Below are 15,138 nucleotides of genomic sequence, written 5' to 3'. Positions count from 1 at the left end.
CTATACCTTATCTGGCATGTTTACTCTGCATGGCTCTTTCTGGACATACATTCTAAGCTCTTCCACATAAGTAAAACACCTCTTCTTCAGTGTTAATAGTTGCATGTTTTTGCATTTCATTGTTTAAAACTGAATTGTCAACTAAATGTGAATGAATAATGAGTTTTGTAAAATGTGTCACTTACTGTAATTAACTTCACCATGTTGTATGAAACAAATTGTTTACCATCAGCTGTGTTCACATGGATCAATTTGATGTATGTAGCATGGTTGTAGCTCTTTGCACTGGCGTATAATGCAATCAGTTCAAGTTCTTTCCATTCTTTGTCAATGTGTAAAATATAACCTGTTAAATGGATTGCGAAACTGAACAAGAATTATTTGCATTGATAATTTCGGTCCCTGTTAGTATAATTTCTGTGGTTTTGTCACATGGGAACAGTGAGTAAGGGAATACTGCTTGCAAAGTGAGAAGTAATTTCATTTTGGTGATAGGGCTGTAAGGTGGTAACGTAATACACATGCATTTAGAAATATGAAGCCATTGTCAATTTAATCACTTTATTGAAATTTATTTAGAGGCATCTTCATTTCTACAGATTTCTATCATTAGTGACAGTATCAGACAAGAATTCTTGCTTTGTTAAAGGATCAAAAACCATCTAAGACTGCAACAATAGCATAAATAAAGCAAAATGTAAATACCTCATGTACTAACACTACAGCTTTGCCATATATATTGTTAAGATCAGTAGGTCTTCTGTTTTTTTCCTAAATACTCAGTTGTGAATGTTCCGTGCTAAGGAATGGATAGTAACTCAAGTGAAGACCTGTTGTAAATATGTTGCTTTTGTCACATTTCCCTTTTATTTGCATTGGAGGTGAACTTTGGAAAAGCTGCAATTACATTGGATATATGGAGATACTTGGTTTAACTAACCATTTCTAGAAATTATAGAAAATACTGTGGCCATTATTAAAAGCAGCGATTTCTCTCAGGAATGGCAAATATTTGAAGGTATAAATCATGTGCTGTGAAGTGGTACAGAGAAGTGTACCAAATGTAGATGAACATGGAATGAATGGAAGAAGAATTGGTAGGCAGCATTCTAAGGCTGTGTCATTTTTATAGAAAGGTGTTGTGATCCAACTTCTGTGGAAGCAAAATCTTAAGCTGTTTTACTCACACTTTGCTCAGTTAATTATTTGGCATTAAGAGATACATGCAGTTAAATATATATCTATGAATCAGGTCAGAAGTTGAGGTATTGTATTTCCATTACTGGAAGAAGCTTTAGTAGACTCTAAGACCTTCATAACTGTTGCAGTAGGCTATATGTCAAATACGTTTCAGGAAAATTGGTTTTATTTATTTTCTGCATTTTATAAATTTAAAAACAATTGCAAACAATATTAGTAGGCACATCTAAGCAGAGTAACTTTAATTCCAAACTTCTGTAATCCCTGCTGTTACTATTGACATAAGGTTTCTTGCATTTTTTAGATTCTAAGTGTACACCTAAATTTTTCAAACACTGCTAAAGTCATTGACTGTTAATGCTATTTTCATGGAATCAAATCTTAAGATGCTCATAAATTCTCATTTGCCCTAACACCAGGGTAAGACTGTTTCTTCCAATGTGTTTTTAATACTTTGATCTAATTTTGGTTATATCAAGTACATATTTTCTTACATTCTCTTGTAAAATGGTTTTATTATTCTTATAACAAATTTAGAGACTTCAGCTTTGATAATCTATTTCTCTATTGTACTGTCACCAGTACAATATTCTGTTCTTTAAGCATCTTGAAATTGGTAATGTAAATATTTCACTTCTGTGTAGTTGTCAAATACAGAATAATTTGGGAGCTTTGGTATGTCTAAGAAAGTTAATTGTTAAATCAAATAGGCTTTATGTAAACTGCTCTCTTATCGGTCAAAACACCGAGACACTTGTCTCCTTTATAATCTTTAGAATTTTTTTAAAGGGTTTGAACTGTTTCCTTAAATAGGGAATGGACAAGAAATCACTATAGTTTTCAAACTGATGTGCTATACATTGTAAAGTATCAGCTCAGGATAATCCACTGCAAATAAAATGTAACTATTACTTTTAAGCCACAGCTTCCTGTTGATAGTTCAGTCATGTCTCAGCCTTCAGGTTTTCTTCATTGAATTGGTTGAGCCTGCTATGCTGAAATATAACACGCTATGCCAAGGTAACCTTTTGTATTTTAACACCTGCCCCCTCAAGCCTGACCTATGAGAAATCTTCAAGAAACCTGAATGTTGTTTTTGGACAGTTCTCCAATATCATGCTTTTGTATGATACTTATTTAATTATATATATTACTAACAGAAAGAATGTGTATGTGCCTGTGTATGACTCTAGGTTTTCTAATTTAGAGGAGTATTAAATGTAGGTCTAAACACAGGCAAAATAGTCATTGTGTTGAGCAGCAGGGTGCCAGGAGGAGCAAAGCAGCTTCCCGGTCTCTGTCTCCTTGTCTCACACCAACTGCAGAAGGGTAGTCTTGACTGTAAATGCTGCAGCAACCACCACCAAGAGAGGTATTAAACTCTGAGATGACAGGTACTACTTCAGGTCAGGCACACCCTGCAGGCGCAGTCACCATCGCCTGTGCCCTGTTCTACAACTGGAGTAAAAAGCCTGACATTGAGTGCTTGCTCTGTAGATCTCCGTCCTATCTTTTCCATTTCTCTGATATATATCTTTTCTGTTATAGAAGCTGTCTAGCATGTTGCTGGTTTTCATCTGAGGCATAGCAAAACTTAATTTTCCAAAAATATTATAAACCATAGGCCAGCTATGAATGCAAGCAGGGTTTTTTTAATACTAAGTAATGACAGTTAAAAATGGCTTAGCTGGTGAAATATTCCTATTTTCTTATTGCATCTCTAGGCACTTTTTTCTTCAAACACAAGATGGCACTACTGCTATTTAAATAGGTTCTTGTTTCCTATTTACATTTGAATTATTGATGGTTTTGACACATTAATATGTTTTGAAATGTGTTTTTTTGCACAGACCATTAATTCACAATTTCTAGCAATGACATGTTTAACAATTCATGTATCCTCTTGTCTTATTAATGAGGTATAGTTCACTGTCTGTAGAAAATGATGTCTTGACAAATTTGTTTTACCTTATCAACCTAGTTCACACAGCTGGACTTTCACTAAGGAACAGAAAGCTAAAACTGTGGATTGACAGAACCCAACACACTTGCCTGTACTTGTTATTACCCGCTATATTACCTGTTACCTAGTATCTTATTTTTTTTCGTCAGTTTTCTCAGAGTTGTTAAAAATGTGTGTTAAACATTTCTATTTGAAAAGCCAAAAGTGACCACTCTGGTCTTCAAAGTGACTAAGTTAACTAATCATTGCTGGTATTCACACATGCTAAAAGCTGTGAAAAGTGAAAACGCAAATTATTTTCTGTGTGCATACTTGAGCTTTTGTCCAGTATCTCAGCTTTTATGATTTACCTGTCTAAAACAGAAAACAAGTCTTGTGATGAGGAACGCCCACCTTTTAATTCACAATTCCACATAAAGTGTCATGATCTCTTTTCAAGCTGACAGTAAAAATATGGGTCTCCTAGTCACTAGTGCTGTTTTGTACCATGGTTTTCTGTTTGTATAGCTGAGCTCTGATATGAAACAGGAGTTGATCTTGTTGAAAACAACCCTTGGCAGAAACTTCATTTAGATGAGTTTTAGCCTCACCATTAAGCTGGGCAGATGCCAGTGCCAATGCAAGGATGAGGGCAGAAAACATGTAGTCAGACTGCCCTTTTTAGTTTCAGCCCACACTAAAATAGGTTAAAGCGACTAGCATTTCAGTCTGAGAGTAACTAATTTTGATTTAATTTGAGTAGGACATACTTTATAACATTGACACATGAAGGAAATTGGAAGATTATTTCTGGAGTCTTATTCTCAAACTTTTATAATGTATGACAGGAATAAAACTGTTCAACTATTCAGATAACTAGCATTTGCAATATTGATGAGCGTAACTGATGATACAATGCAGTATTTCACTTTTTGAAAGAGTGGCAGTAACTTTAAATCACATGCTGTTCTTGAGGATATGTAGAAAACGGAACAATTTCTGTTGAAATGATAATTAGAATGAGTTAACTCCATTTTTAGCTGAGAGAAGCAGCAAGATTCATGCTGCTTTATGACTAGTACATTTACAAGGTACTCCTAGAATTACAAGGCTATTCTCAACATCTGCTTTATGTAGAGAAGTATTACCCTTACAAGACAGTGAAGAATTAAATGATATATCAAAATTCAAGCATGTGGCTGGGAAGTAAGTTCAGAGTCTAGCCCTGGTCTAGTAGTTAAGCTACATCAAAATTATTCCTTCTCCAGAAATTGTTGGAAGAAAGATGGAAGAGTGATGTATGGCTACTAGTTTGCTAGTTACTTTTATTATAGGAGCATTTGTTAGTATTTTACTGCATTTTAAATGGACTGCAAGATTTCCGTTCTTATAAAGAGAATTTTCCAAGTCAGGTGCTATTTTTTACTTCAGCAATATTCTCAAAATTATACTGTCTTTTGGTAGTGTTGCAAGTGTTTGTACGCTGCTGATTTCATAATTATTCTCTAATGTCTTCATTCTTCTAAGGTTGCGGATTGCATCTCAGATTACTAGCTTTTTACACATGTGCATTAACATTTTAGCATAATTAGAAGTTCATCTTTTCTCTCTTTTAAATATCTCAGGTTTGATCAGGAAGTAGGGCAGAAGAAAAGGGGATGGGATGTTAACTTAATGTAAACATCAGTGCACATCCTTGCAATAGCCAAGTCTATATTCTGTCCTCTCACCTGAGGAGAAAAAACTTGAGGTTGAGCCAAAGCAAAATTCACCCAATCCATCAAGTTCTGCCTGAAGCCTGAGGAGAAATGAAGCTTGGCAAAAGTCATAAAATGCTGTATTTGGGGATTTTGGTATCATCCATGTTTTACTTTGCACCCCTCCCTTGTGGAAATGAGGCTCCGCTTTAGTAGAAATCCTGTTAAGTACTGCAATTAATGTAGTAAACAATGATATATTAAATATTGGGAAAGAAGCAAATAAAGGCCAGCAGAATCATGTTTATTCTTTTTAAAAAAAAGATATACTTCACTTTTCAGCAAAGATGTCCAGGAAGCTAAGTTTGCCAACTGAGTTAAAGCCTGATTTAGGTAAGTTTGCATAGTTGCTTTTATTTTTACTAAAACTGTTTTACAGAATGAGAGTACATTAAAGTAAGATTCCTAAATTATGTAAACTATCATGACTTTATGTTGCATTTATCTGAAGTGTAGAACTAAAATTTTAATTCCACTCTTTTTGGGTGTCATTGCTGTCATCATAAAGTAAGCCTGCAAATCTAGTACATGGCTTATCACACTTTCCTTATAATTTTTAGGCATCTGTCACTCACTTTATCAGTAGTCCTGTGATAGCAAAAGCGTGAATAAGCAGGTAATGTAAGAAAAATTGCTGCCTGATTAGAACCATCTGGTACATTTTAAATTGAAAAATGAAATATCTTAAGAATAAGAGGATATGTTGAGGTCCACTCAACAAATAGTTGGACATAGTTTTACAAATATTAATTGTCTTGTGACCACTCTCTCTAAATGAAAATAACATATAGCTGTCTGGATGGATGACCAGTCTGAGAATATAGTTTTTCTTGAAAAAGCACAGTACCTTTTTATATAAGAAGCAGTTCAGTTGTGAAGTCTGTAGTACTAAAGGTCATTATATTGCATAACTGAAACAGCATACAAATGAGTAGGTTTGGGGTTTTTTTTTAGTACTTTGCCAGCTTGTAGATCAGATCCAGCTCCCCTGCCTTGTTCTCTAAAGATGATGGGGGGCAGCTGTAGACCTACAGCAGTAGATGCAGCCTGAATGTGAAAGCTGCCTTCTGTCTGCCACAGCTCACTGCCCCTCCTGCAGCAGAATCGCTACCCCAACCCAAGCAGAAGACAGACCAGGATCAGACTGGCAGCTGCAGAACTCTGTATTTGACAACTGCTGCTATCAGCAAGGAAAGAGTCCATGGCAATGGGATATCCTGAAATTGAGCTGGACCACCCTGACTTACAATTTACAATTACAGCTTGCTCCACTCAGAGAAATGTGAAGCTGGAAGGAATCCTCAAAGATCCTTTAATCCAATGCTATGGCAAGGATCCAGATATCTGACAATTTATTCTCATCTATTCATGAGCCTCCAGTAAATAAGTTTTTAGAAAAATTCCAGACAGAAAGTTCCAATGTTTTATAGTTAGACAAATTTCTTGTTACTTAATTAATCTTCCTTGCTTACATGTTAACTTTTTCTTGTCTTATCCACAATGAACAGGGATAACAAGTGCTCCTTATCTTTTTGTTAGCCATCTCTTATGCTGTTGAAAGCTGTCATCATATCTCCAATCTTTATTTTTGCAGTTAATTTTTTTTTTTACAAAGTTCAGTTCCTTCTTTTTTAGGTTGTGTTGTCTAAATCTGTTGTTAATCTCCTCTGGACTTGGAATTTTTCCACATCTTTCTAAAACTCTTGTGCCCAGAACTAGAGGGATTTAACTGTGGCCTTGTTGGCACGAAAGAGCAGAAAAATTTGATCTCTCTTTTCAGTCTGTGTCAGTTCTTCCTTACTATGTTTACTAATGGTTTAGAGGTAATTTCAGTTTAGGGTGAATTTTATCATACTTTGCAAACTGGGCCACATTTGTACTTAAATATTATCCAATTCATTCTAATTCTACTGTTGTTTTACTCCCTGTTCTTTTATAGAACTTTGATAGGTGGTGGAGTCACCATCTCTGGAGGTGTTTAAGAAAAGACTGGACATGGCACTTAGTGCCATGGTCTAGTTGACATGGTGGTGTCAGGGCAATGGTTGGACTCGATGATCCCAGAGGTCTCTTCCAACCTGATTGATTCTGTGATAGCAATAAGTACTTAGAAGTTTTCTTTTTTTATGAAGACTGGAGAAAAGAGAATGCTGGAATTCTCTTGGTATTTTGCAATCCTGAAAGAATTACAGCATTTTCTACATCATGTAATATTTGCTGTTCTTTCTACTGAAATAATGGAAATTTGTCATCTCACTTCTGGTATACTCATAAAATAGTTTGTACCTTCCAAATTGTAATAGCCTTTGACTGTTTTTGCTTGACTTTGTACACGTGTGGATATCTGGACTTAGATGCCTCATTCTGTTCTGTGTAAAATTTTTCTAGGTTTTCAGGTCTGCAAATAACTTCCTTAGGCAATTATAATCTTTTTTCATTTTACTTCTGTCTTTTCTCCTAGCAGGATAGCTTTTGCATAGTGTTCTTCAGAGACTGTCAGCTTGCTTGTATTTTTTTGTCACTTATGTGGCCATATGTACTGGCTCTAGGGGACAGCTGAAATGCCTTTCTCTCAAGTTCATTATCCTTATTTTCTCTCTTCTTTCCGTGGCTTTTTGAAACCTACTTTTCCATGATCGCGTTCCTGTGTGATATGGTCTAGGCAATCCTGCTCCGGTGGGGGGATTGGACTAGATGATTTTTCGAGGTCCCTTCCAATCCCTAACATTCTGTGATTCAAATTACTTTTCTGTCTTTAGATCTTTAACCTACCCCTTTTCCTCCCTAAACAGCTGAAACAAAATCTAAAGTATGTGCTTCTGTATTTATCCTCCACTTTCTAAAACAGAAGTTATCTTGAACATACTCTGGTCTGCATTATACCATTGTTTTTCAGTATTGTGATCCAGGTGATTAAGGTACCGTTGCCACTAGGTCCTATCCTTTGGTTTAGTGGCTCAAAAGATCCTCATCTTTCCATCCTTCTGATAAAGTGGTGTGCAGTGGGTCATCACACTGTTGTTCCTTCCTCTTAATCTGAAACTAATCCATTAACAAAACATAGATTCTTCCTTGACTTCAGGATAAATAGTATGCACTAATGCAGTTAAACTCTTTACCCCCAGTTCTCTTTCCTGAATGAATGTCCACTCTCCACAATGCCTGTATTGTCTGGCGAGTTTATTTTTATTGGCTTTTTCCTGTCCATTCCAATGCTGAATCATAGAATGGTTTCAGTTGGAAGGGACCTTAAAGATCATCTAGTTCCAACCCCTCTGCCATGGGCAGGGATACTTTTCCACTAGACCAGGTTTCTCAAAGCCCCATCCAACCTGGCCTTGAACACTGCCAGGGAAGGGGAAGCCACAACTTCTCTGGGCAGCCTGTTCCAGGGTCTTACCACCCTGACAGTAAAGAATTTCTTCCTAATATCTAATCTAAATCTATCCTCTTTCAGTTTAAAACCATTCCCCCTTGTCCTGTCACTACATGCTCTTGTAAAAAGTCCCTCTCCCGCTTTCTTGAATCTGTACACATGCTCTTCAAATATTCAACCAGATGCAACTCAACAAATGCACATTTGCTTTTATGCTTGTTGCAGTTAACATATGATTATATTCAGACTGATTAATCCATGTTAGATTTGAAAAAACATTGTTAGTAAATATTCAAGCCTGAAGAAACAAGCATCTTAAGAGGTTGTGGTCATTAGAAGAACTATAAAAACAAATAATTGTTTTCATTGTTTTACTCTGGGTTTGATTCTTTTTTAAGGTGAAAACTTAAGATGTCAACATCTCAGTGGTTGACCTAGTTTCTTTTTATAATCAGTGTTTTACATTTGACTTAGCTAGAATTCGGCAGGACAATAACTTTTCTCTCGTTGTTGGACCAAGACAAATATCTCTTGAGACGATTCACTGTTTGTGTTGAGTAGATGTCTGTATTTAGTCAGTTGAAATCTAGTTTGTGTGCTTTTCAAATGCATGTTAGATGTTCTTTGTAGAAAGTTTTGCAATAATTTAATGAAATTAGAAAACTGATACTTCCAGAAAGTATGTGGTTAAATGTTGCTCTTTAGCTCTTAATCCTGCTTTAAGGATGCCCATTGCATCTGTACCCTATTCGAAGATCCAAAACAATAACTTAATTTTTTTAAAGTCATTATATAAATTGCATCAGGCTTTTACTAGTAAGGGTTGTCTTGTGCTAGAATTTTGGAATGATGAGTTAAGAAAGTAAAGCATTAATTTGTGAATGCACAGATAAATTCAGACATGCTGATGTGTTAAGTATCACCACATATACAGACAGCACACAGCTAGCATGGAGCAGCACGTTTACTGGTTTGAGGCTTTTGTTAATATTAGAATTCACTCACTGTTGCAAGAACCTTATTTGCTAAGCAATGAGCAGGATGTCCTGAAAAGTTTTAGTGCCATTTTGTACAGTATTCAAAGCAGACATCTTCAGCTTTGCACACCAGTGCCAGGTGGCATTTGGTAGCATTTGATGTTTCTCTTACTGAAGTTCCGGTATGTATAAGTAGCCTGTTAGACCTCCTCCATACAGTTTCCTAAAGTGGGACAATATTATTGTGAGTCATTACAGGTTACCTGTTATCATGCTGTCTGGATGTTAGTGCAGTTCTTAAACTAAAATAGTTGCCTCTTCATAAGATTATTAAACTGTTCCATGGAGGCAAATATTTTTTAATTTGATTAATGAACTAATTGGCAAAGAGGTTTGTAATTCCCTTTTTAAAGGAGGAGTGCTGTTTGATTATGACTGTTACCCTCTGTCCCAAGAAGACAGAAATATGCAAAACAATTTTTCATGACAACTACCTGCCAAAAAAAAGATTGGGCACTTTGTTCAGGATATGGTGTTGAAAACTGGGCCAAAAGGAAATATGACTAAGGAAGAATACAGGAGTAATAATCAGTAGGACGGTAGCTAGTATATAACTCATGCTGAAGAATAAAAAAGAATCTGAATTCTCTAAATGCCTGCATTTTGCCATTTTTTTTTTTAATTAATACTGATTTCTTTTCAGATGTCAAAGACAACTCTTTCAGTCGATCACGGAGTTCTAGTGTAACTAGCATTGATAAAGAGTCACGTGAGGCAATTTCAGCTCTTCATTTTTGTGAGACTTTCACAAGAAAGGCCGATACATCACCTTCCCCATGCCTGTGGGTTGGGACCACACTAGGTACAGTGCTTGTCATTGTACTGAACTTACCCCCAGGAGGAGAGCAAAGACTTCTTCAGCCAGTAATTGTTTCTCCTAGTGGTATGTACAAAGCAGACGAGCTAAAGAATACTTCGATGAAGTATTGTTGGCATTCTTCATATTTTTTTAAAGAAAATGTTTTTCTCAATTATGGATTAATTGGAACTTAATATATATACTTCATTGGTTTAGCTACTAAGGTTAACAGTCTAGATTGGTTACTTCATTACAAGAGTTTCAAAGTTGCAAAGTTGAAAATATGATCTCATATAATATAAAAATACCGTTTGAATGTATGCTTGCTGAGAAATGCATGTTTTCTAACCTAAATGTAGTACATGGCAATTGTTAAACAGAAATAGCAGAAGAGATAAGTATTTCAAATGCTCAATGTTTGTTTTTTTTTTTTTTTCAGTCATAAGGTAGGAAACTTTCAGTTTTCCTGCATCATGAAAAGGGAATACAAATTAAGGGTTGTATATTGAACAACTAGCTTTAAATCTTTAAATATTAGTGATAAAGTATTCCTTTAGATTGCTGTGAGAGGTCTTGTAACTTGTTTTTCTGATACACAGCAACTGATGTTGCTGTAATTATGTATTAATGGTTTGCTGAATGTGCTGTTAGGCATAGATTTAGCTTTCCTGCTACCACGGTCTCATGCAGAACATGCTGCTCTGCTCCTCTTTGCTCACACAGATGGTATCAGGACATGCAAATTGCAATGCTATTTGATTGAAATAGTGATTAGGAATATTGTGACCTCTAGACTATATTTGATTTGTGCTTATCAAGTATGGTATAGGCAGCAGTATTCAGATTTGGTAACGTGATCATAAAGGCAAGGCTGCAGACTGGACAGTAGGTTTAATCACTGTATCTGCAGCATGAACCTTAGAAGATACTGCCATGTGTATGACTTTTGTGTATTTAGCAAATGTTCATGTGTTTACTTGTGTGTGAATAAATATAAGTAAAATAAGAAATGTATTAGATTAAGATCTGGCCTACAGAGATAGTGATTTAAACAGTGGGGAGGGAAAACTTTTTTTCCTCTTCCAGTTTATGCTAGAGAGCAGTGGATTCAAGTGTGAACTGCAGCAGAAAAAAAACTCGATGTTGCTTGTTTCTGAACCTGTTTTGAAGAAAAAGGAGGTGCTCACCTTTGACTAATAACATTTATTGTTGATATTAAGCTCACTGTGTGTTCCTCAGGAGAGAATGAAATCAGTTGCATTTGTGACAGTGGACTTGAATATGAATGTGCATTCCAGCTTGGCTCTCTTAACTTCAACAGAAATGTATATATTTATTAAGGGAAGAGTATGCATACACTTAACCCTTGAATATTGGTTTAACATTTTCTTGAATACTTGTGTGCTCTTGCATGTGCTTCAGTGGTTTTGGTATGTCTATGTTTTCCTACAGAAGCAAGCCTAAGTTCTTGTTTTCTTTTTATTTTTCTAACTTCTTAAAGGAATTTTGTAGCTTGAAAGACAATTTAGAAGAACTGTTTTAGAAATGTGCTCAACTTCTTTTTTCCTAGGAACCATCCTGAGGCTAAAAGGGGCAATCTTGAGAATGGCTTTTCTGGATATCACAGGATCTTTGGTCCCACCAGCACATGAACCCTGGAGAGAACACAATGTTCCTGAAGATAAAGATGAAAAAGATAAATCAAAAAAGCGACGACCTGTCTCAGTGTCCCCCTCTTCCTCTCAGGAAATCAGTGAAAACCAATATGCAGTGATATGTTCGGAAAAGCAGGCAAAAGTTATCTCACTGCCATCCCAGAACTGTATTTATAAGCAAAACATAACAGAGACTTCTTTTGTTCTTCGTGGAGATATAGTGTCATTGAGTAACAGTATCTGCCTTGCATGTTTCTGTGCCAATGGACATATTATGACTTTTAGGTAAGACCTGTTTGAAAGTAACTTAAATAGAAAAAGAGCAAATAGTCTTCTGCTAGATAAAAAGTTTCCTTTTCCATAAGAATATGAATTCTAAAAAGCTACATTCACTCAGTGTTGATGAACTTCTAGTGCTTGGGCCTGGATAATTTTGATTTTGCATTCCTATTAGTTATGCCTTTAACACAAGAAAAAGTTTACCAGTTTAGCTCAAGCTACCCTGATTCAACAAATAGTTCCAAACGTGTGATATAGGTCCTTAAACTGATGAAGATTCTCAAATGTGAATTGACTCCCTGATGGAGAGAACTGCCTTGAGTCAGACCTTCAGCTGGTACCTGACCACAACTCTGCATATTTTTGTGCAGCTGTTTGCATCACACTTATGGCTCAAGCTTACATTTTTTGTTGTGTAGCTTGCTCATGTCTTAAAGACCTTAAACTCAGGCTATAAAGGCAAGATTAATTGCTAGCAGTTGTAATATAGTAATAAGTCATCTAAAGTGAGGGATTTAAGTTATGAGTTCAAATGTGTAAAAGTAATGTTTGAATGTACTTACATGGCACCTATGTAATTTTAACATGTCCTTTTTCTTGAATATTTCCAAATACTATTTTATTCTGAACAGCATTGTGTATATATCTATATGCTTGCACCTACATTTTAGTCCTGGATAATGCTAAGATGAATGTGGAACAAGGCATTGTAAAATTGTGCCAATGAAATTCCTAAAAGGTTATTTTTAAGATTGCAAGAACAAGCCTTCAGCTTGGGAAATTCTCTAAAAAGATATTTCTTCAGAAAGTTGTTAGGACTAAAACTAAAGCTGATCTGATGCATACTACAATTAAAAAAATAAGTTTTGACTGTTGTCTGTTAACTCCATTGATCTATAACCCAATATACATTCTAAACATCTCTAGAAAATGCTGCTCACCTTGCAGGGCAAGCATTCTTTTTTCCCTAATTAGAACGGAACTTAATAATGTTTAGGTACCACATATTCAAATAATTTCTGTTTTTCTCTGGATTCATTTTGTTTTCTAAAGAACTTTGCATAGAGGTAGGTGCTAAATTATAAATACCGAATTGTTACATTGTGTAGGGAAATTGAACTCCCAAGTATTAACGCTGTTTCCTAAGCATGAATTGCTGCTGGGAAGTGGACCTAATGCACTCTGTGTAAAGTTGTCAGAGCATTGTATCATACCCAAGATGCCCCATACTTACCTACTGATGTAAGTTTAGATAGGACTTAGGATTCTGTTACAGATTTGTTTGATGCTCTGAAAATGCTATCATGGATGTCATGCTTGTCCGATCTGATCTAATGTTTTTGTGTTTTGTCTTGAAGCTGTAAGGATGTTTTATGCTTCCATTGGTCTTAAGCAAAGCACTTCCCTGTCACTAACTCACTCTTAGGAATATTCTTATTTTAGATATGTGCATGGCAGAAGTGTAATTTCTGGGTGATGTGCTTACAAGAGAATATTGCTTTTTATTTCTTACCTGTAGAACTTGCCTCCAAAGTCATGTTACCTGTTCTCCTTCCTTTTGTTTGTCATAGATGAAGTCTCCTGCTAAGAGACAATCCACAATCTGTAAAATGCAAGCTTAGCATTTAGAAATCTCAGTATCACACACAAAAAAAAAAACACCAACACTTAACTGTTGCGGTTACTACGTCTTTCTTTTTCATTGCTTTTGGCTTCGCTTTGCCCAGTTAATGCTTTTTTAGTTTCTAGAAATAATAATCTTATGCAGATGGTATCTGCAGCAGAAGCTGCTTAATGTATTGTTGATACATTTGCAGTTAATATCTTGTGTTATTTAAGTTTTTACAAAAATTTCACAGGGGACGTTTTTGAGACAGCGATTTATTTTGGGTTCTCTTTATCAAGACATCAGGTGTTCAGTCACTTCTTACTTGCATTATTATTACTTTGAGGGAGAGGAACCTTTGGTAGCAAAAGCATTGTTGCAGCCTGAGAGTGTCTTGCATCCGTTCTTCAGTAGCTTGATGCAGTAAGTACTGCAGTTACATGTGCAGAATCAGAAAAGACAAGGTAAGCGAATTTTAAGAGGACTTCCTCTTAAATATGCAGTCAGACAAAAAAAGGCAGACATAATTCATAAGATTGAGTTCTGTTTTTCCTTTGAAAGCACACCCCTGCGTATTTCCAAGTGTTTTTGAGGAGAGATCTATTAGACTTGTATTTTTAGTCAAGGAGAAATTCTGAGAAGAGACAAGATGTTTAATGGTAAACTTTTGGCAGATACTTATCAAAATACTTTGTTAGTAATTACTGAATAATGCTTTAAGTGAATCTGTGATTTACATGCTCAGAGTATCATTTAAATTATGCTTTTAAATGCATCTGTGCTGCAGATGTTTAAATTTCACTTTTGAGGTGCTACCTTGAAAAATCTTATATTTATGTTTTGAGATTTTGTAATTGCATTAAATGATACTCTGTTTATGTGGTACTTATGCAGATGGTGAAGAGAAAAATAATGTATTGCAGTTTAAAAATGAGCTGTTTGATCAATAATAGACAATCTTGCTATATTTAATGGGGTTTTTAAAATTCTTTTTCTTAAGTTTGCCAAGTTTAAGGCCATTGCTGGATGTATATTACTTGCCACTCACCAATATGCGGATAGCCAGAACGTTCTGCTTCACCAATAATGGACAAGCACTCTATCTTGTCTCACCAACTGAAATACAGAGGCTCACCTACAGTCAAGAAACATGTGAAAATCTTCAGGTAATGAATTAAAAAAAATTACTGTTTTCTGACATAGATATACTCTGAGGTTCACAGTTCTAGATTCACAATACTTACAGTAATTAAGTGTGCCATAAAGCCAAGCACTTTGGCTTTCATGCTGTGATTTTTCTCACTGTAGAGTCTGATTCAGGATTAATCACTTCCCCTACTCTTAAATTTTACTGTTTCATCCATCCTCTTGTACTTGAAACAGTTTCTTACTTAATTTCCTTTTTGGTCAGTAGGAAATTTCCTTGTTTAACATGTGCAGTTAACAAAACCTCCTTGTTCAATTGATGCTGGTGGAGGCACATGCTG

The 15,138-nt window shown here is 35.6% G+C and overlaps 1 protein-coding gene across 8 annotated transcripts in view; it reads left to right on the top strand.

The window, feature by feature from the left end:
- STXBP5 (syntaxin binding protein 5) overlaps positions 1-15,138 on the top strand; it is a 119,723-nt gene that overhangs the window by 95,031 nt on the left and 9,554 nt on the right. For 4 of the 8 annotated variants that reach the window (XM_068395704.1, XM_068395674.1, XM_068395677.1 and 1 more), the window contains 4 exons: positions 5,182-5,232; positions 9,956-10,195; positions 11,682-12,051; positions 14,652-14,817. In XM_068395704.1, the coding sequence (XP_068251805.1) occupies positions 5,182-5,232; positions 9,956-10,195; positions 11,682-12,051; positions 14,652-14,817 (827 nt within the window). The remainder of the gene's footprint in view (positions 1-5,181; positions 5,233-9,955; positions 10,196-11,681; positions 12,052-14,651; positions 14,818-15,138) is intronic. The other 4 variants (XM_068395695.1, XM_068395687.1, XM_068395675.1 and 1 more) reach the window with 2 other exon arrangements.

Source organism: Nyctibius grandis, chromosome 1, assembly GCF_013368605.1.
Source record: "Nyctibius grandis isolate bNycGra1 chromosome 1, bNycGra1.pri, whole genome shotgun sequence".
In the NCBI taxonomy this organism is placed as follows: Eukaryota; Metazoa; Chordata; class Aves; order Nyctibiiformes; family Nyctibiidae; genus Nyctibius; species Nyctibius grandis.
Note: the sequence above shows the minus strand (reverse complement) of the source record. Positions and strands in the feature narration are given on the sequence as shown.